The 15070-nt window shown below is 34.0% G+C and overlaps 1 protein-coding gene across 1 annotated transcript; it reads right to left on the bottom strand.

Moving 5' to 3' along the window:
* Positions 1-11628, bottom strand: LOC133329716 (uncharacterized). Its single transcript, XM_061538183.1, is given in 11 exon segments — positions 1-137; positions 319-457; positions 529-1463; positions 4409-4489; positions 4876-5017; positions 5078-5691; positions 5744-5989; positions 9344-9442; positions 10325-10466; positions 10671-11464; positions 11622-11628. Coding segments are annotated over 11 exon segments (3336 nt in total).
* Between the last annotated feature and the right edge of the window lie 3442 nt (positions 11629-15070).

Below are 15070 nucleotides of genomic sequence, written 5' to 3'. Positions count from 1 at the left end.
TTAAAATTCACGTACCGATCCTTCAAAGAATTCAATGCCATTACTATTCACAATTTTATAGAAGAATCCGTGATCAGCCACAAATGTGATTTCAGTTGGAGGCAGGATAGGAGCAGATAACAGAGACACATTAACATCTAAAAATTTATACATTATTATGTATATTATAAATTATTTATTAATTTTAAAGACGCGAAGGATACAAAATATTTATACTGTGTTATATATTTAGCTGATATCCAAAACGTTAATTTATATATATATATATATATATATAAATTGTTTTAAGGACAGACCTGCCTTGTGTTTAATACATACCTGTTGCAGCAGCAGCTTCAGTACCCTTTTCGTTGACTTCAATAATTGCCTTATGCAAAACCTTCGACACTTGCAATCCTTCCTTTGATTTGATCATTTTATCCAATTCCGCATCAGTAAACAAACGTTCTATACCCAACTAAAGAAAAATTTATACATCATCATTGAAATCAGGTACATTAATTAATTAAAATAGTTCATCATAGTTACCCTCTCTAAAATCTCACTCAATTCGATTTTGTATTCAGTTTTAAATTTAGGCATTTCCACTTGAATCATTGTCTCAGCCATATTATCCCTCAATTCTTGTAGAGAATATGATTGCAATTTAATCCTTAGATCATCCAAGCCATCACGAGAATTCGGCAAAATTACAATCATATAAAGATCGGTATTTTTGTAAGGCATTGCCACAGCAGTAGCATCTAATTGGTCTATTTTGCCATAACGGAATTGTCCAAACGTGAGCATCATTTCCACGCTAACGTAATTTGTTGCATCCACATAGAAGTTTTTTTGACGTGTGACAGGTACAAAGAATGGTTGTAACCATTCGCCTTTAAAGTAAATTGCATTGAGCAGTACAACACGTGTGTTCTCATCCAAATCGTCGGCACTAATTAGATCTGTAATTAAGTGATTGGTTTTTGCGGCAACCCAAGAGTTGATTTTTTCGGCTGCTTTAATATTTTGTGTAAAATTCACATTTTCTGCTGATGCGAAGAAATTTTTCTCAAGCAACTCATTGAATTGATCGCGAAGTTCTAGTTGGTCCTTAATATATATTTTATTGGCCATTTGAAGAAAATTAGCATTCGGATAGGATAAAAGGAACTTTTCGAAATAGTTGGCCAACTGTTCTCCGTTATTAAATTTTAAATTTAGAACATTGTCAATTTCCTGTGCTGTTTGCCCGGTAGCACCTAAACGCATCATTGCCAGGCTTGTCTCAATTGAGAATGGTGAAAATAGTATGTTTTTCTGTCCACTATTTTTTGCTATGCTCGAGTAGAGTTTCGTTCCAAAGTCTTGCAAACTCTTCGATAGATCCCTTAATTGCGTGTCCTCATTGGAGGTGGTAGTTGGTGTGGCAACTATCACCGTTACGATCATAACACTTATTATGGCTATGAAATGAGTATTAACTGAAATTAGAGTATTATAAAAAATAGTTTTTTTTTTATTGATTTTTTTATTAATTAAAATATTATGGTTTATAAATAATTTACTGTACATACCACCCATGGTAATTGTTTATGAATTTTATTTAAACCCAGAAAAAATACTATTACTGAAAATACTATTACTTATCCGTGACCAAACTCTGAATGTGAGGATGGAAGAATAAGGCTTTTTTATATACACACGTATCAGACACAGCCACAGACTATGACATCGAAATGTTTGTCTCTAGCATTGGTTTGCACCAAAGGAAACCAAAGGAATAAAAAAAAGAACGACAAAGGATGATAGATAAAAGTTTGTGGTACATAAAATTAATGGAAATTCTATGCCAGTTTACTAGTTGCCAGACGGGATTTTCGTTACTTAAAAAAACTCACAAATGTCCATAGGGGCAGAGTCAGCCATCAAGGGGAATCACAATTGTTAAACTTGTTTTAGTTTTTGTCGTGATGACCAAAACAGGATCATGTAAACATTGCAGATTGGCCGGCCGGTAGCATTCGTTTGTATTTTTATTCGGGTTCTAGGGCAATACACAAATTTATGAAAACCTGTATATGCGCTTGTTACGTAGTGAGCATACTTATGTGATGCTAGTTGAGGAAATAGTCACTGGTAGTCAGTGTTCGAAAATAAACTGTATGGTACAGTATGGTAAGACCTGGTAAGACCTGCGATGGATCATACTGATGAAATTGCGCCACTCAACACAGTTAAATAAATTTGCAATAAATTCGATAAAAATGTACTTTCCTATACGAGGATCGAAACCGATCAAAAATCTGTATAACCTGTAATGAACACGGTTAGAATTTTGATCGAATGCCTCAATAACTTGAAGCATTTCAGCCCTTGGTTATGTGCAGGACTACGGCAGCCATTGAAGAGGTAGCTGCAGTCGCAATGGGGGTGGGGGGGTCTTGTCCTTCTACAACCAAGATCATGTCTAGTTACAGGTATTAGTATAGACTCCCTAAAAAACAACAACATATATATATATATATATATATATGCAAAACTGTAAGTGGACCAGTAAAAGGAAATCTAGACAAAATTACCTTTAAACCCCATAATACAAAACTAACAAAAAATGAAATAATTAAAAACTAGTAAGATGTTTGTCTAATCGATCGCTGTATTCATATTTTGACTTCTCAGATGTTGCGAGAAGCAGTCTCTACACCCTCACCAACCTATGTCCATGATGGCTTATTTTTCTATGGACCCCAAATTTAGTTCACATCCAATCTATATAGACATCCCTAATAAGATAACGTCAGCCTGATAACTCACAAATTAATTTTGAATTCAAAAATTATATTTATTCACATTATAAATAAATTTACCACTAATTATAAACCTCCACCAAAAGGTGAAGTGTATATTAAACTTGTCATTCCATTTCCAACACCTCGAAATATTAACCGGAGCTTTATAATGTATATATATTCTTGATCAGAATTCTACGTCGATTTAGCCATGTCCGTCTGTTTGTCTGTCCGTCCGTCAATATGGACGATAGAGCTTCGATATGTTCCGCATATTTTGCTATTACTCCTTGTCCAGATATAATAATTTGGTATTTTTGGGAGCCACATTTTGGCCACATTTTCTATGCGAATCTGATCCAATCTGATATTTTGGATTATTGTTTGGCAGTAAATCTCCCTACCAAAACATATCAATATTAATTCATATTTCAGAGTAGCACTCTCCTATAATTCAATATTTTGTGGATAATTGTCTGAAATTTGGTACTTTGAGTGCACATTCGTTATTTTGATGAATTTGGACAAGTTTTCCAAGCGAATTAGCTCCAATCTGATATTTGGATCCTCGTTGGGCAAAAAATCTCCCCATGCGAAATTTGAACAAACAGGTGAAGATTAATTTTACTTTCACATTTTTTTGAAAAGTACTAGGAAATATCTATGTAAAATTGATAATATTTGTCGTACTGGGTATTATGTCTTTGTGCATATGTTTGTAACAGTCAAAAGGAAACGAGATAGACCCATTGTTCCTTTTGAGAATATGCATAGAATCACTTTCTGAGTCGATTTATACATGTCCGTCTGTCCATGTTAAATTGTAAACAAAATCCAAGTCGCTTTTATTATCCGAATGAGATGAAATTTGGCATACATCATAGATTTGGCCCAAGGAAATTGAGAAAAATCGGTTCGGTCCCATACATAATTTCGTCCGATTTTAAGTAAATGGTGCACAAAAGAGTCAAATTATGTGCCAAGTTTTATTGAAATCGGTTCAGATTTAGATATAAGTCTCAGATATATCGAAAACTGGGGGCCATGAACCGATATAGCCCATCATCGAACTTGACCTGCAGACAAAGGCGACTCTACGTAAAATGTTGGCGATATATCTCAATTCGTTTAGACGCTAGAGTGAGTCATAGAATTTTACGCTGATCAAGAATATATATACTTTATAGGGTCGATGATTATTTCGATGCGTTACAAACGAAAAAACAAAACTAATATACCCTCCATACTATGCTGGAGGGTATAAAAACTAATAAATAATTAAATAATAATAAGTTTGGGCACGCACATATTCTCACCAAACAAGATACATTTTTGTTCACAATTTAGGGTAACACCCATATAAGGTTGACCCCCAATTTTGTTTTTTGTTTTTTTTTTTTTTTTGTGATTTTTGGGCATTATCCTGTCTGAACATATGAGAATTTAGTATTAGTACTAATAGTATAAAGATTCTGCAATAACGTTCGAAATTATAATTTTTCACCCATTTCAAAAAACAAAAAATGATTTTCAGAATGCAAACGCCACTATTTTTTAGAGCATTTTGTTTTTTTATTTTCTTTTTTAATTTTTGCTTTTTTAAAATTCCTTTTGCGATCCTTCAAAGTAAACAGTACCATAAGTATCGATTATCTTATAGAAGAAGCCATGATCCACCACAAATTCGATTACAGAAGAAAGGGCAACTCCAATAGAACCTAAAGATAAGAAAGAATAAAATAATATTGGAATATTATATTAAAAAAAACAATAATGTCATATATGTATGTTCGAGAAAAATAAGGACACAACATAATAAAAATATAAATAGTTTTTTTTCAAGGGTCATCATGCGCGTGCAGCTTGTTTAATGCGTGTCTTATTAAGAACATTTTTCCAGGGCTTGGAGAACGATATTTTTAATATATATATATATATATATACATATTTTTTTTTCAAGAACTCCGAAGAAAACTCAGACATGGATGGATTTATTAAAAGACATGTGCGAAATTTTTAAAGAATACTTTTTTTCGGGCCATCACACGTATGGATTTATTAAAGATTATTTTTGTATGTACTCAAGTTGATTATTAATACATACCTGTAGATGCAGCAGCCTCAGTACCCTTTTCGCTCACTTAAATGAAAGCCTTATGCAGTACTTTCGACACTCCAATTGGTTCAGGGGTATTTAACATATTTATCAATTCTGCATCAGGGGAGAACAAACGTTCTATACCGAACTGCAGGAAAAAATACACATCATTTGTCATTTATTAAATTATTCAATTAATCATAGTTACCTGTTGTAAAATCTCTTTCAATTCAATTGTGTATTCAGCTTTAAATTTGGGCATAGCGACATCAACCAATACCGGAAACATGCTACCTCTTAATTCCTCCAATGAATATGAATTCAATTTATTCCTTAGATCTTCTAAACCATAACGAGAATTCGGCAAAATTATAAGCATACGCAGATCGGAATTTTTGTAAGGCAATTCCAAAGCGGCAGCATCTAATTGCTCACTTCTGCCATAGCGGAAGAGGCCTCTCATATGCATCATGTCCACATTAACAATATCTGTTTCATCCACATAGAATTTTTGTTGGCGTGTGGCATTTTCTGGGAATCCCTGTGCCCATTCATCTTTGAAATAAATTGCATTGAGCAATACCAATCGTGTGTATTTATCCAAATCGTCGGCACCGATAAGATCTGTTATCAAGTTATTGGTTTTTGCCGCAACCCAAGAGTTGATTGCTTCGGCTGCTTTAATATTTTGTGTAAAATTCACATTTTCTGCTGATGCGTAGTAAAAGTTCGTAAGTATGTCACTGAATTGATTGCGGAGTTCAACATTTTCCGCTACATAGATTTTATTGGCCATTTTCAGATAATTACTCTCCTCAAAGACTGAAAGGATTGAAATTTGTTTCCAACTTTTCGTTATTGTTGAAATTAAAACGTACAGCATTGTCAATTTCTTCTGCTGTCTGTCCGCTGGCACCCATACGAATCATGGCCAGGATGGTCTCAATTGAGAATGGTGAAAATATAATGTTTTTCTGATCATCACCTTTTGCTAATTTCGAGTAGAGTTTCGTTGCAAAGTCCTGCAAACCCTTGCCAGTGGAGTCGGTGGTAGAAGTTGGTGTGGCAACTATCACCGTTAATATCATAAAACAAATTGTGGCTATGAAATGAGTATTAGCTGGAATAAGAGCGTAATAAAAGGATAGAGTGTTTTTTTAATTTCAAAAATATTTTTTGTATACTTATCAATATTGTATATTAAACTATATTTTCAATAAAAAAATTGCCCAACGATCCATATATTTTACCACCAATAACAATATTGCTTATAAATATTTTACTATACTCACCACCCATTATAATTGCTTATGATTTTTATTTAAACCAAGAAGAAATATAAATACTGAAACCTCCGTCTTATATGTCACCGAACTGCGTATGTGATGAGGCAAGAACAGCACTTCCTTATATACTCACAGATCAGACAAAGCCACAAACTAAGGTATCGAAATATTTGCCAGTTGCCTATTCCATCAACATTTGTTTGCAGCAAACAAACCTAAGGAAGAAAGAGGACGACAACGGATGGAATAGAACATTGCTACTTTACTAGTTGCAGAACAAGATTTTCCATCTTGCATGGTATAAAAATAAACATATTATATGGCAATAAACACTTACAGATATCTGCAGGACCGGGTCAGCAAACAAGGGCTATCACAATTTCTATACCCTTCACCACACTGTGGTACAGGGTATTATGTCTTATGTGCATATGTTTGTAACAGGCAAAAGGAAACGAGATAGACACATGGTTCCATCACAGAATCACTTTCTGAGTCGATTTACGCATGTCCGTCTGTCTGTCCGTCCATGTATTTTTGTGAATAAAGTACAGGTCGCATTTATGATCCGATTTGGATGAAATTTGGCGTAGGTCACTTATTTGGCCCAAGGACGAACTCTATTGAAAATGGGAAAAATCGGTTCAGATTTAGATATAGCTCCCATATATATTTTCGTCCGATTTAATGTAAATGGTGCACCAAAGTCCCTATACATCTTTCGATTTGCACGCAATTTGGCAAATCGGTTGAGTTTCATGTAAATCGGTTCAGATTTAGATATAGCTCACATATATGGTTTCGTCTGACTTTAGGTAAATGGTGCACCAAAGTCCCTATACATCTTTCGATTTGCACGAAATTTGGCAGAGCGTAATGCATAATGTCTATAATGATGTGTGTTAAGTTTCCTGAAATCGGTTCAGATTTAGATATAGCTCCCATATATATTTACGTCCGATTTAATGTAAATGGTCCACAAAAGTCCATATATATCTTTCGATTTGCACGAAATTCAATTAAGCCTAGAATGATGTGTGCTAAGTTTCGTGAAAATCGGTTCAGATTTAGATATAGCTCACATATATAGTTTCGTCTGACTTTAGGTAAATGGTGCACCAAAGTCCCTATATATCTTTCGATTTGCACGAAATTTGGCAGAGCGTAATGCATAATGTCTATAATGATGTGTGTTAAGTTTCCTGAAATCGGTTCAGATTTAGATATAGCTCCCATATATATTTACGTCCGATTTAATGTAAATGGTCCACAAAAGTCCATATATATCTTTCGATTTGCACGAAATTCAATTAAGCCTAGAATGATGTGTGCTAAGTTTCGTGAAAATCGGTTCAGATTTAGATATAGCTCACATATATAGTTTCGTCCGATTTTACGTAAATGGTGCACCAAAGTCCCTATATATCATTCGATTTGCACGAAATTTGGCAGTGCGTTCTGTATTAAGTGCAGAATGATGTGTGCTGAGTTTGGTGAAAATCGGTTCAGATTTTGATATAGCTCCCATATATAGTGTCGTCCGATTTTATATAAATGTCCCTATATGTCATTAGGTCTAGAATAATGTGTGTTAAGTTTCCTAAAAATCGGTTCAGATTTAGATATAGCTCCCATATATATTTTCGTCTGATTTAATGTAAATGGTGCACCAAAGTCCCTATATATCTTTCTATTTGCACGAAATTTGGCACAGCGTAATGAATTAGGTCTAGAATGATGTGTGTTAAGTTTCGTCAAAAATCGGTTCAGATTTAGATATAGATATTAGTCCCTTAATATCTTTCGGTTTGCACAAAATTTGGCGCAGTGTAATGAATTAGGTCTAGAATGATGTGTTTTAAGTTTCCTGAAATCCTTGAAATCAGTTCAGATTTACATATAGCTTCTATATCTGACCAAATGAAAAATTTAGTATAGGTTGCAGGATGACGTGTTTATGAATCCACTTTCATTTTACTGGTGCGACGTCTGTTAGGATTCATCTGTCGAATATACCCAAAGTGGTGAAGGGTATCATATAGTCGGCCCCGTCTGACTTTACTACTTTCCTCCTTTTTTTTTTGTTTTTATTTGTCTTGCTGACCAAAACAGAATTGGCCGGCCGGCAGCATTCGTTTTTATTTTTATTCGAGTTCAAGGGCAATGTGCAGATTCATTCCCTCGACAAACAATTCTAGTCAGAAACGACGTAGACTCCAAATAATTTTTTTCACGATTTTTTTGTCACCACCACCCTCCCTGAAATGAAAATCTGTATACACACTTGATATTTAGTGAGCGTTGATATGAGATCTTAGTTTAGGAAATAGTCACTGGTAGTCAGTGTTCGAAAACAAACAATATGGTACAATAACATAAAAAACATTATTTTATTTTTATTATTTCCAGCATTTTTCCGAAACATGTGGGAAACAAGCTTCTTGGTATAGTTAACAACTCCTGCTTGGATTTTAATTCCTTTCAATTTAATCCTTAGATCTTCTATACCAACGACTTTGGCAAAATTACAATCATATAAAGATCGGATATTTTATAAGGCATTTCCAAATCGGTGGCATCTAATTGATCTATTTTGCAATAAGGGAATTCTCCGATTTGTAATTTGCCTCAATAAATTCAATGTTGCAGCATGTTTGAATTGACATGAAATCGGACGAAATTATATATATATATAATCTGTATCTGAAGGTGAACCGATTTCAACCCATAAAACAATGTACGTGTAGACTTATAGTTTTGGATGTTGATATGAACGGATTTAAGTGGACACTGAACTGATATCAACAAAACTATATATATATCATTCTAAGCCCATTTTGAAACACGGTGCACAATTGTATCACAATCGGAGATTTGCATGAATTCACACAATTCGTACTGCTCAATGCAATTTATTTCAAAGGTGAATGGGTAAGACAGTTCATAGGACATCTCACATGGCCCTATGGACCTAACTATGATGTCTTTTGCATCATACACAAACATATGCACAACGGCATAATACTTTGTACCAAAGTGTGGTGCAGGGTATCAAATCTTTTCCCTCTTTCCAAATAAAACAATGTAGAATTTTAGAAACCAAACGCTACTATATATTAAGATTTTTTTTTTGGTTTTTATTTTTGTTTTTTAAAATTCATTTTGTGATCCTTCAAAGAATACAATACCATCAGTATTCAAAATTTTATAGAAGAAGCCGTGATCAACCACAAACTCGTTTACAATTTCAGGTAGACCCGGTCGAGGCAGGCCAATACCAATAGTACCTAAAAAAGATAACATAAAATAATTTTAGAATTAAAAAAATTAATAAACAATAGATAAATAAAAGACCAGTAAGCGGAGCAGTTAGTAGGAGAGGTCGACCATATGATACCCTACACTACAACTTTTTTCGGATATGTATTCCGTGCCTGGGCAATATTTCGCGATATTTGCGCCCTCTTGGTCGATTAGAGATCAACGGCTACAATTGTTCACCCTGATTAACGGATCATTACCGAAAACAATAGGGGTCTTCTTAGGCCAGAACCCTTCTTATATGCATAACAATGACCCGTGTCGTGTTTGCAAATTATAATGGACAGACGGACGAAAGGGGAACAAATGGCTAGATTGACTCAGCTAGCCCAGATATGACGATCGGTATAATTAAAGGTGGATCTATGACCAATATTTCACCTCATTACAAACTCTCTGCGCAAAACTATAATATCCGTACAACATAGTTGTGTAGGGTATAGTTACAAAAAATATAAATGAGAACACGAAGTGAAGTTTATATAGAATATTTGTTCAATATATATATATATATATATAACACTATATTGCCGAAGGCGGTCATTTTGACCGCTTTTCAATTTCAAGTACAATAACAACTGTGCATATAATGACACTTTTATTTAAAATTTGGTGACTTTTTATACCACATAGAATTACGTTCATTATAAAAAAGTCACCAAATTTCAAAAAAGTGTCATTATATGCACTTCAAATTGAAAAGCGGACAAAATGACCGCCTTCGGCAATCTAGTGTTAAATGTATATATATATATATATTTCAAGAATATTTTTTAAGGATTCTGACATGCGTTTATTTTTAAAGAGCATTTCAAGGCCCGTCAGAAGTGTAGATTTTTGATACATACCTGTTGATGCAGCAGCCTCAGTACCCTTTTCGTTGACTTCAATAAATGCCTTATGCAGAACTTTCGATACTTCAATTGTTTCAGATGTATTTATCAACTCTCCAAATTCCGCCTCTTTAGAGAACATGCGTTCCATAACCAACTGTAGTAAGAAAAAAACATACAACATCAAAAATTTATTTAACTATACAATTTATCATATTTACCCTTTGTAAAACATCTTTCAATTAAATTGTGAATTCAGCTTTAAATTTGGGCATGTCCACTTGAACAGTTGTCTCAAACATATTATCTCTTAATTCTTGTAGAGATAATGATTTCAATTTAATCCTCAAATTTTCTAAACCATCACGAGAATTCGCAAAATTACCAACATATAAAGATCGGAATTTTTGTAAGGCATTTCCAAAGCGGTGGCATCTAATTGGTCTATTTCGCCATAGCGGAATTTTCCCTTCATATGCATCATGTCCACATTAACACTGTTTGTTGCATCTATATAGAATTTTTGTTGGCGTGTGGCATGCTCGGGAAATCCCTGTGCCCATTCACCTTTGAAATAAATTGCATTCAGCAGCACCATTCGTGTTGTTCGATCCAAATCATCGGCAGTGATTAGATTCTTAATCAATTGATTGGTTTTTGCTGCAACCCAAGAGTTCATGGTCTCAGCTGCTTTAATATTTTGTGTAAAATTCACATTTTCCGCTGACGTGAAGAAATTGTTCGTAAGCAACTCATTGTATTGATCCTGGAGTTTAAAAGTTTTCATAATATATATTTTATTGGCCATTTGTAGGAAATCACTATTTTGATATGTTGAAAGGATTTTTCGGAAATAGTTGGCCAACTTTTCGGCATTGTTAAATTTTAAATTTAGACTATTGTCAATTTCTTCTGCTGTCGGACCGGTAGCACCCAAACGCACCATCGCCAAACCGGTCTCAATCGAGAATGGTGAAAATATAATGTTTTTCTCAGCACTTCGTTTGGCTATTTTCGAGTAGAGTTTCGTTCCAAAGTTATCCAAACTCTTGGACAAATCCCTTAATTGTGAGTCATCATTGGAAATGGTTGTTGGTGTGGCAACCACCACCGTCAATATCATAAAACAAAGTGTGGCTATGAAATGAGTAACAACTGCAAAAATAAATAAATAAATAAATAAATAAAATAAAAATATTTTTTAACTTTAAATACTATTATCTATATTATTTAAAATTTTATTCTACATCCAATACTTGCGTGAATTTGATTATTTCAGTTGTTACTTTTGATTCTGTTACAGAATACTTACCACCCATTGTAATTGCTTACGAATTAAATGTAACTAAGAAAAAACACAATTATTAAAATCTCAGCCGGACAGCGAATGTGATGCGAAGCAAGAACATTATATTTATGCGCCCTGATCAGACTGAGCCACAGACTGAGATATCGAAATTTTTGTTAGCTATCAGTTGGCTATTTTCAAACCAAACCACGAGAGAGAGAAAAAACACACAGCAGCAGATGATACAGAACTGTGTCTGTGGTACTTCACATCGATGGGAATTCATTATCACCTTACTCTTTACGAGATTTTATTTTCTATAAAAAAAAAAAAAAATAAACAAAATAATGCGATAACCATATTGCCGTCAATACTCACTCACAAATTTCTTCTGCAGAGCAGAGTCAACAACCGAGGGGATTCACAATTTTTACATTTTATTATTTTGTTTGTGATGACAAGATCTTTTAAGCATTGCAGATTATTGAACGGCCTACAGTAGGATAACACATATTTTATGACAATGCATTATGGGCCAGAGATCACATGTTTGGTACAATAAGGGTTTCGAGGACGCTGATTACGAATCTGGAAGAAAAAAATTCAAAAGGTGAATGGAAAGTAGTGGTAACCTTTTTTAAAAATTGAATTAATAAAATCAGTTTGTAGAGCTATGGTCACTGATTACAAATATGAAATCCGAATTTTAAAATTAATCCGAAATGGCGGATTAAATAATACCAACATAAATAATACCAACATAGCATGAAATCATAAATTTTGTATATTACGGACATAAAACTATGGGTTTGTTTTAAAAATGTGGTCAAAATCTCAAAGTATCGAATAATGGGGATCCGTTTATATGTGGCCCTACCGAAACTTAAGTCAATATTGATGATTTTTGCTATGAAGATTTCACACCCAATGAGAATTCAAAATACTAAATTACATCCAATTTGGCACAAAATGCACAAAATCCCAAAAATAGGGTGTTCCGTCATCCCATATAGTGGACGAAAATTTATCATTTTAGGTAGGAATATATGTTATACAATGCGAACACAAAATACCAAATTTGGTTGAAGATGAGCTAATATTTTCCAATTTTATCATTAGCATGCTATGATAGTGGAAGTCAAATTTAATTTGTAACACCGCGGAATATTGATCGTATGCCCATCTTTTAGTATACCAATCGTCATATCTCCACTAGACATGTGTCTCCGACCCTCCGTCTATCCATTTTAATTTGTAAACAAGATACAATCCACAGTTATGGCCTAATTGTCACGAAATTTTACATGTAGGATGGGTTCTGGCCAAAGAAGACCCCTATTGTTCCTTGTAAAGATAGGTTAATATTTAATAAATGAAATGGACCGAAAACTTTACTTTTGTCTGTTTTTCGGGACTTTTTAGAGATCTGACCATAGATTAATCATGCCATGATCACGATTCTGAAAAGATGTCACAGATGAGCTGTTGAGTTCTAATTGGTCAAGAGATAGCAAATATGGCAATATATTAGCCAAACTCTGAATATAGATCAGCTGAAACTTAGAGCTCAGTGGTAGTTGTATAGATTATTCTGTTCCGCTCACTGGTTTTTATACCCTTCACCACACTGTGGTACAGGGTATTATGTCTTTGTGCATATGTTTGTAACAGACAAAAGGAAGCGACATAGACACATGGTTCCTATTGTGAATATGCATAGAATCACTTTCTGAGTTGATTTGGGGATGTCCGTTCGACTTTTGTTTGACAATGTTATATTGCATTATATTTAGATATAGCTCCCATATATATTTTCGTCCGATTTTAGGTATATAGTGCGCCAAGATCGGTACATATATCCTTGGATTTGCTCGAAATTTGACATAGCGTACTGAAATAAGTCTAGAACGATGCGTGTTAAATTTCGTGAAAATCGGTTCAGATTCAGATATAGCTCCCATAAATATTTTCGTCCGATTTTAGGTAAATAGTGCACCAAAATCCCTATATATTCTTCGATTTGCTCGAAGTTTGGAATAGTGTATTGAACTATGTCTAGAACGATGTGTGTGAAAATCGGTTCAGATTTAGATATAGCTCCCATACATATTTTCGTCCGATTTAAGGTAAATGGGGCACCAAAGTCCCTATATATCTTTCGATTTACACGAAATATGGCATAGCGTACTGAATTGAGCCTAGAATGATGTGTGCTAAGTTTCGAGAAAATCGGATCAGATTTAGATATAGCTCTTTTATAGTTTTTTTCCGATTTTAAGCAAATGGTGCACTAAAGACCTAAAGTTTGGCCGATCGGCACACAATTTTGTACAATGTACTGAACTTATTATAACTTTTCAGGTGTTAAGTTGTCTTGAAATTGGTTCAGATTTACATATAGTTCTTATATATACTTTCTGATTTTAAGTAAATGGTGCACTAAAGATCCGATCGACAAACGCATTGAGTTTTCTTGAAATCGGTTCATATTTAGATATAGAATAGCTTCCGTATATAATTTCGAGCTATTCATGTTGATTGTACGCCAGATAATCAATGTGTGCCTGATTGATATTACAGTTTAAACAGTGAAGCATACCAAATAGCTTGCGTAAAGTTCGCTTTAAACCTATTTATATATAGAATAGGTTGCAGAATGGCGTGTGTTGGAATTGATGTTAGTCGGTTTACTTATAGATAAAGATCGCATATTAAAGTTCGTTCAAAAAGCGAGATCTGTTAGGGTACATATGTAGAATATACCCAAAGTGGTGAAGGGTATCATATAGTCGGCCCAGTCGGACTTTACTACTTTCCTTACTGTTTTTTTTTTATTAAATTCGTACATGCAATTTTCAACGGTTTTTTTATTTTAACGGCAATAACTCTTAAATTTATGAACGATCTCAAAAATCTAGAAAGATAATACATCAATGCGTCGCTTTGAAAATTTGCACAGATATTGCTAGTACACCTAGGACGTTTTGGTGTAACCCCTATATCAAGGTACCCCCAATATTCGGTATTTTAGGCCCAACCGAATTGACGGTAATTTAGTAGTTTGAGTACTCATTGTATAGCACATGTCTGTACAAAAAAGTATAAATATTGACCCAAGTTTCAGGGTAGCTCCCTCACAACGACACTTCCCAATATTCGGTATTTAGGGGATTTTGGACACATTTTCAACCTTATTGGCTGTAATTTAATATTTTGTGTTCACATTCTCTATTTTACAAACAAACATATTACCATGCATCAGAGTGTGGTAAAGGCGACTATTTATAAAAGTCATATAGAGACATTTTTCTGGAAAAAAGTTTTATTAACCATGGTATTCTAAAGACACTTTGTTGAAAAAAATGCGGCTAACAACCAGGAATATAAATTTTAGCACCTTTAATTTTCAAAATTTCGGAAATAGTGTGGTGCACTTATGTGGGGATATGTCAAAATATGTACCTGTATCGAAA

Source organism: Musca vetustissima, unplaced genomic scaffold, assembly GCF_032173495.1.
Source record: "Musca vetustissima isolate MV318-11 ecotype Yass unplaced genomic scaffold, APGP_CSIRO_Mvet_v1 utg1892, whole genome shotgun sequence".
Classification (NCBI taxonomy): domain Eukaryota; kingdom Metazoa; phylum Arthropoda; class Insecta; order Diptera; family Muscidae; genus Musca; species Musca vetustissima.
Note: the sequence above shows the minus strand (reverse complement) of the source record. Positions and strands in the feature narration are given on the sequence as shown.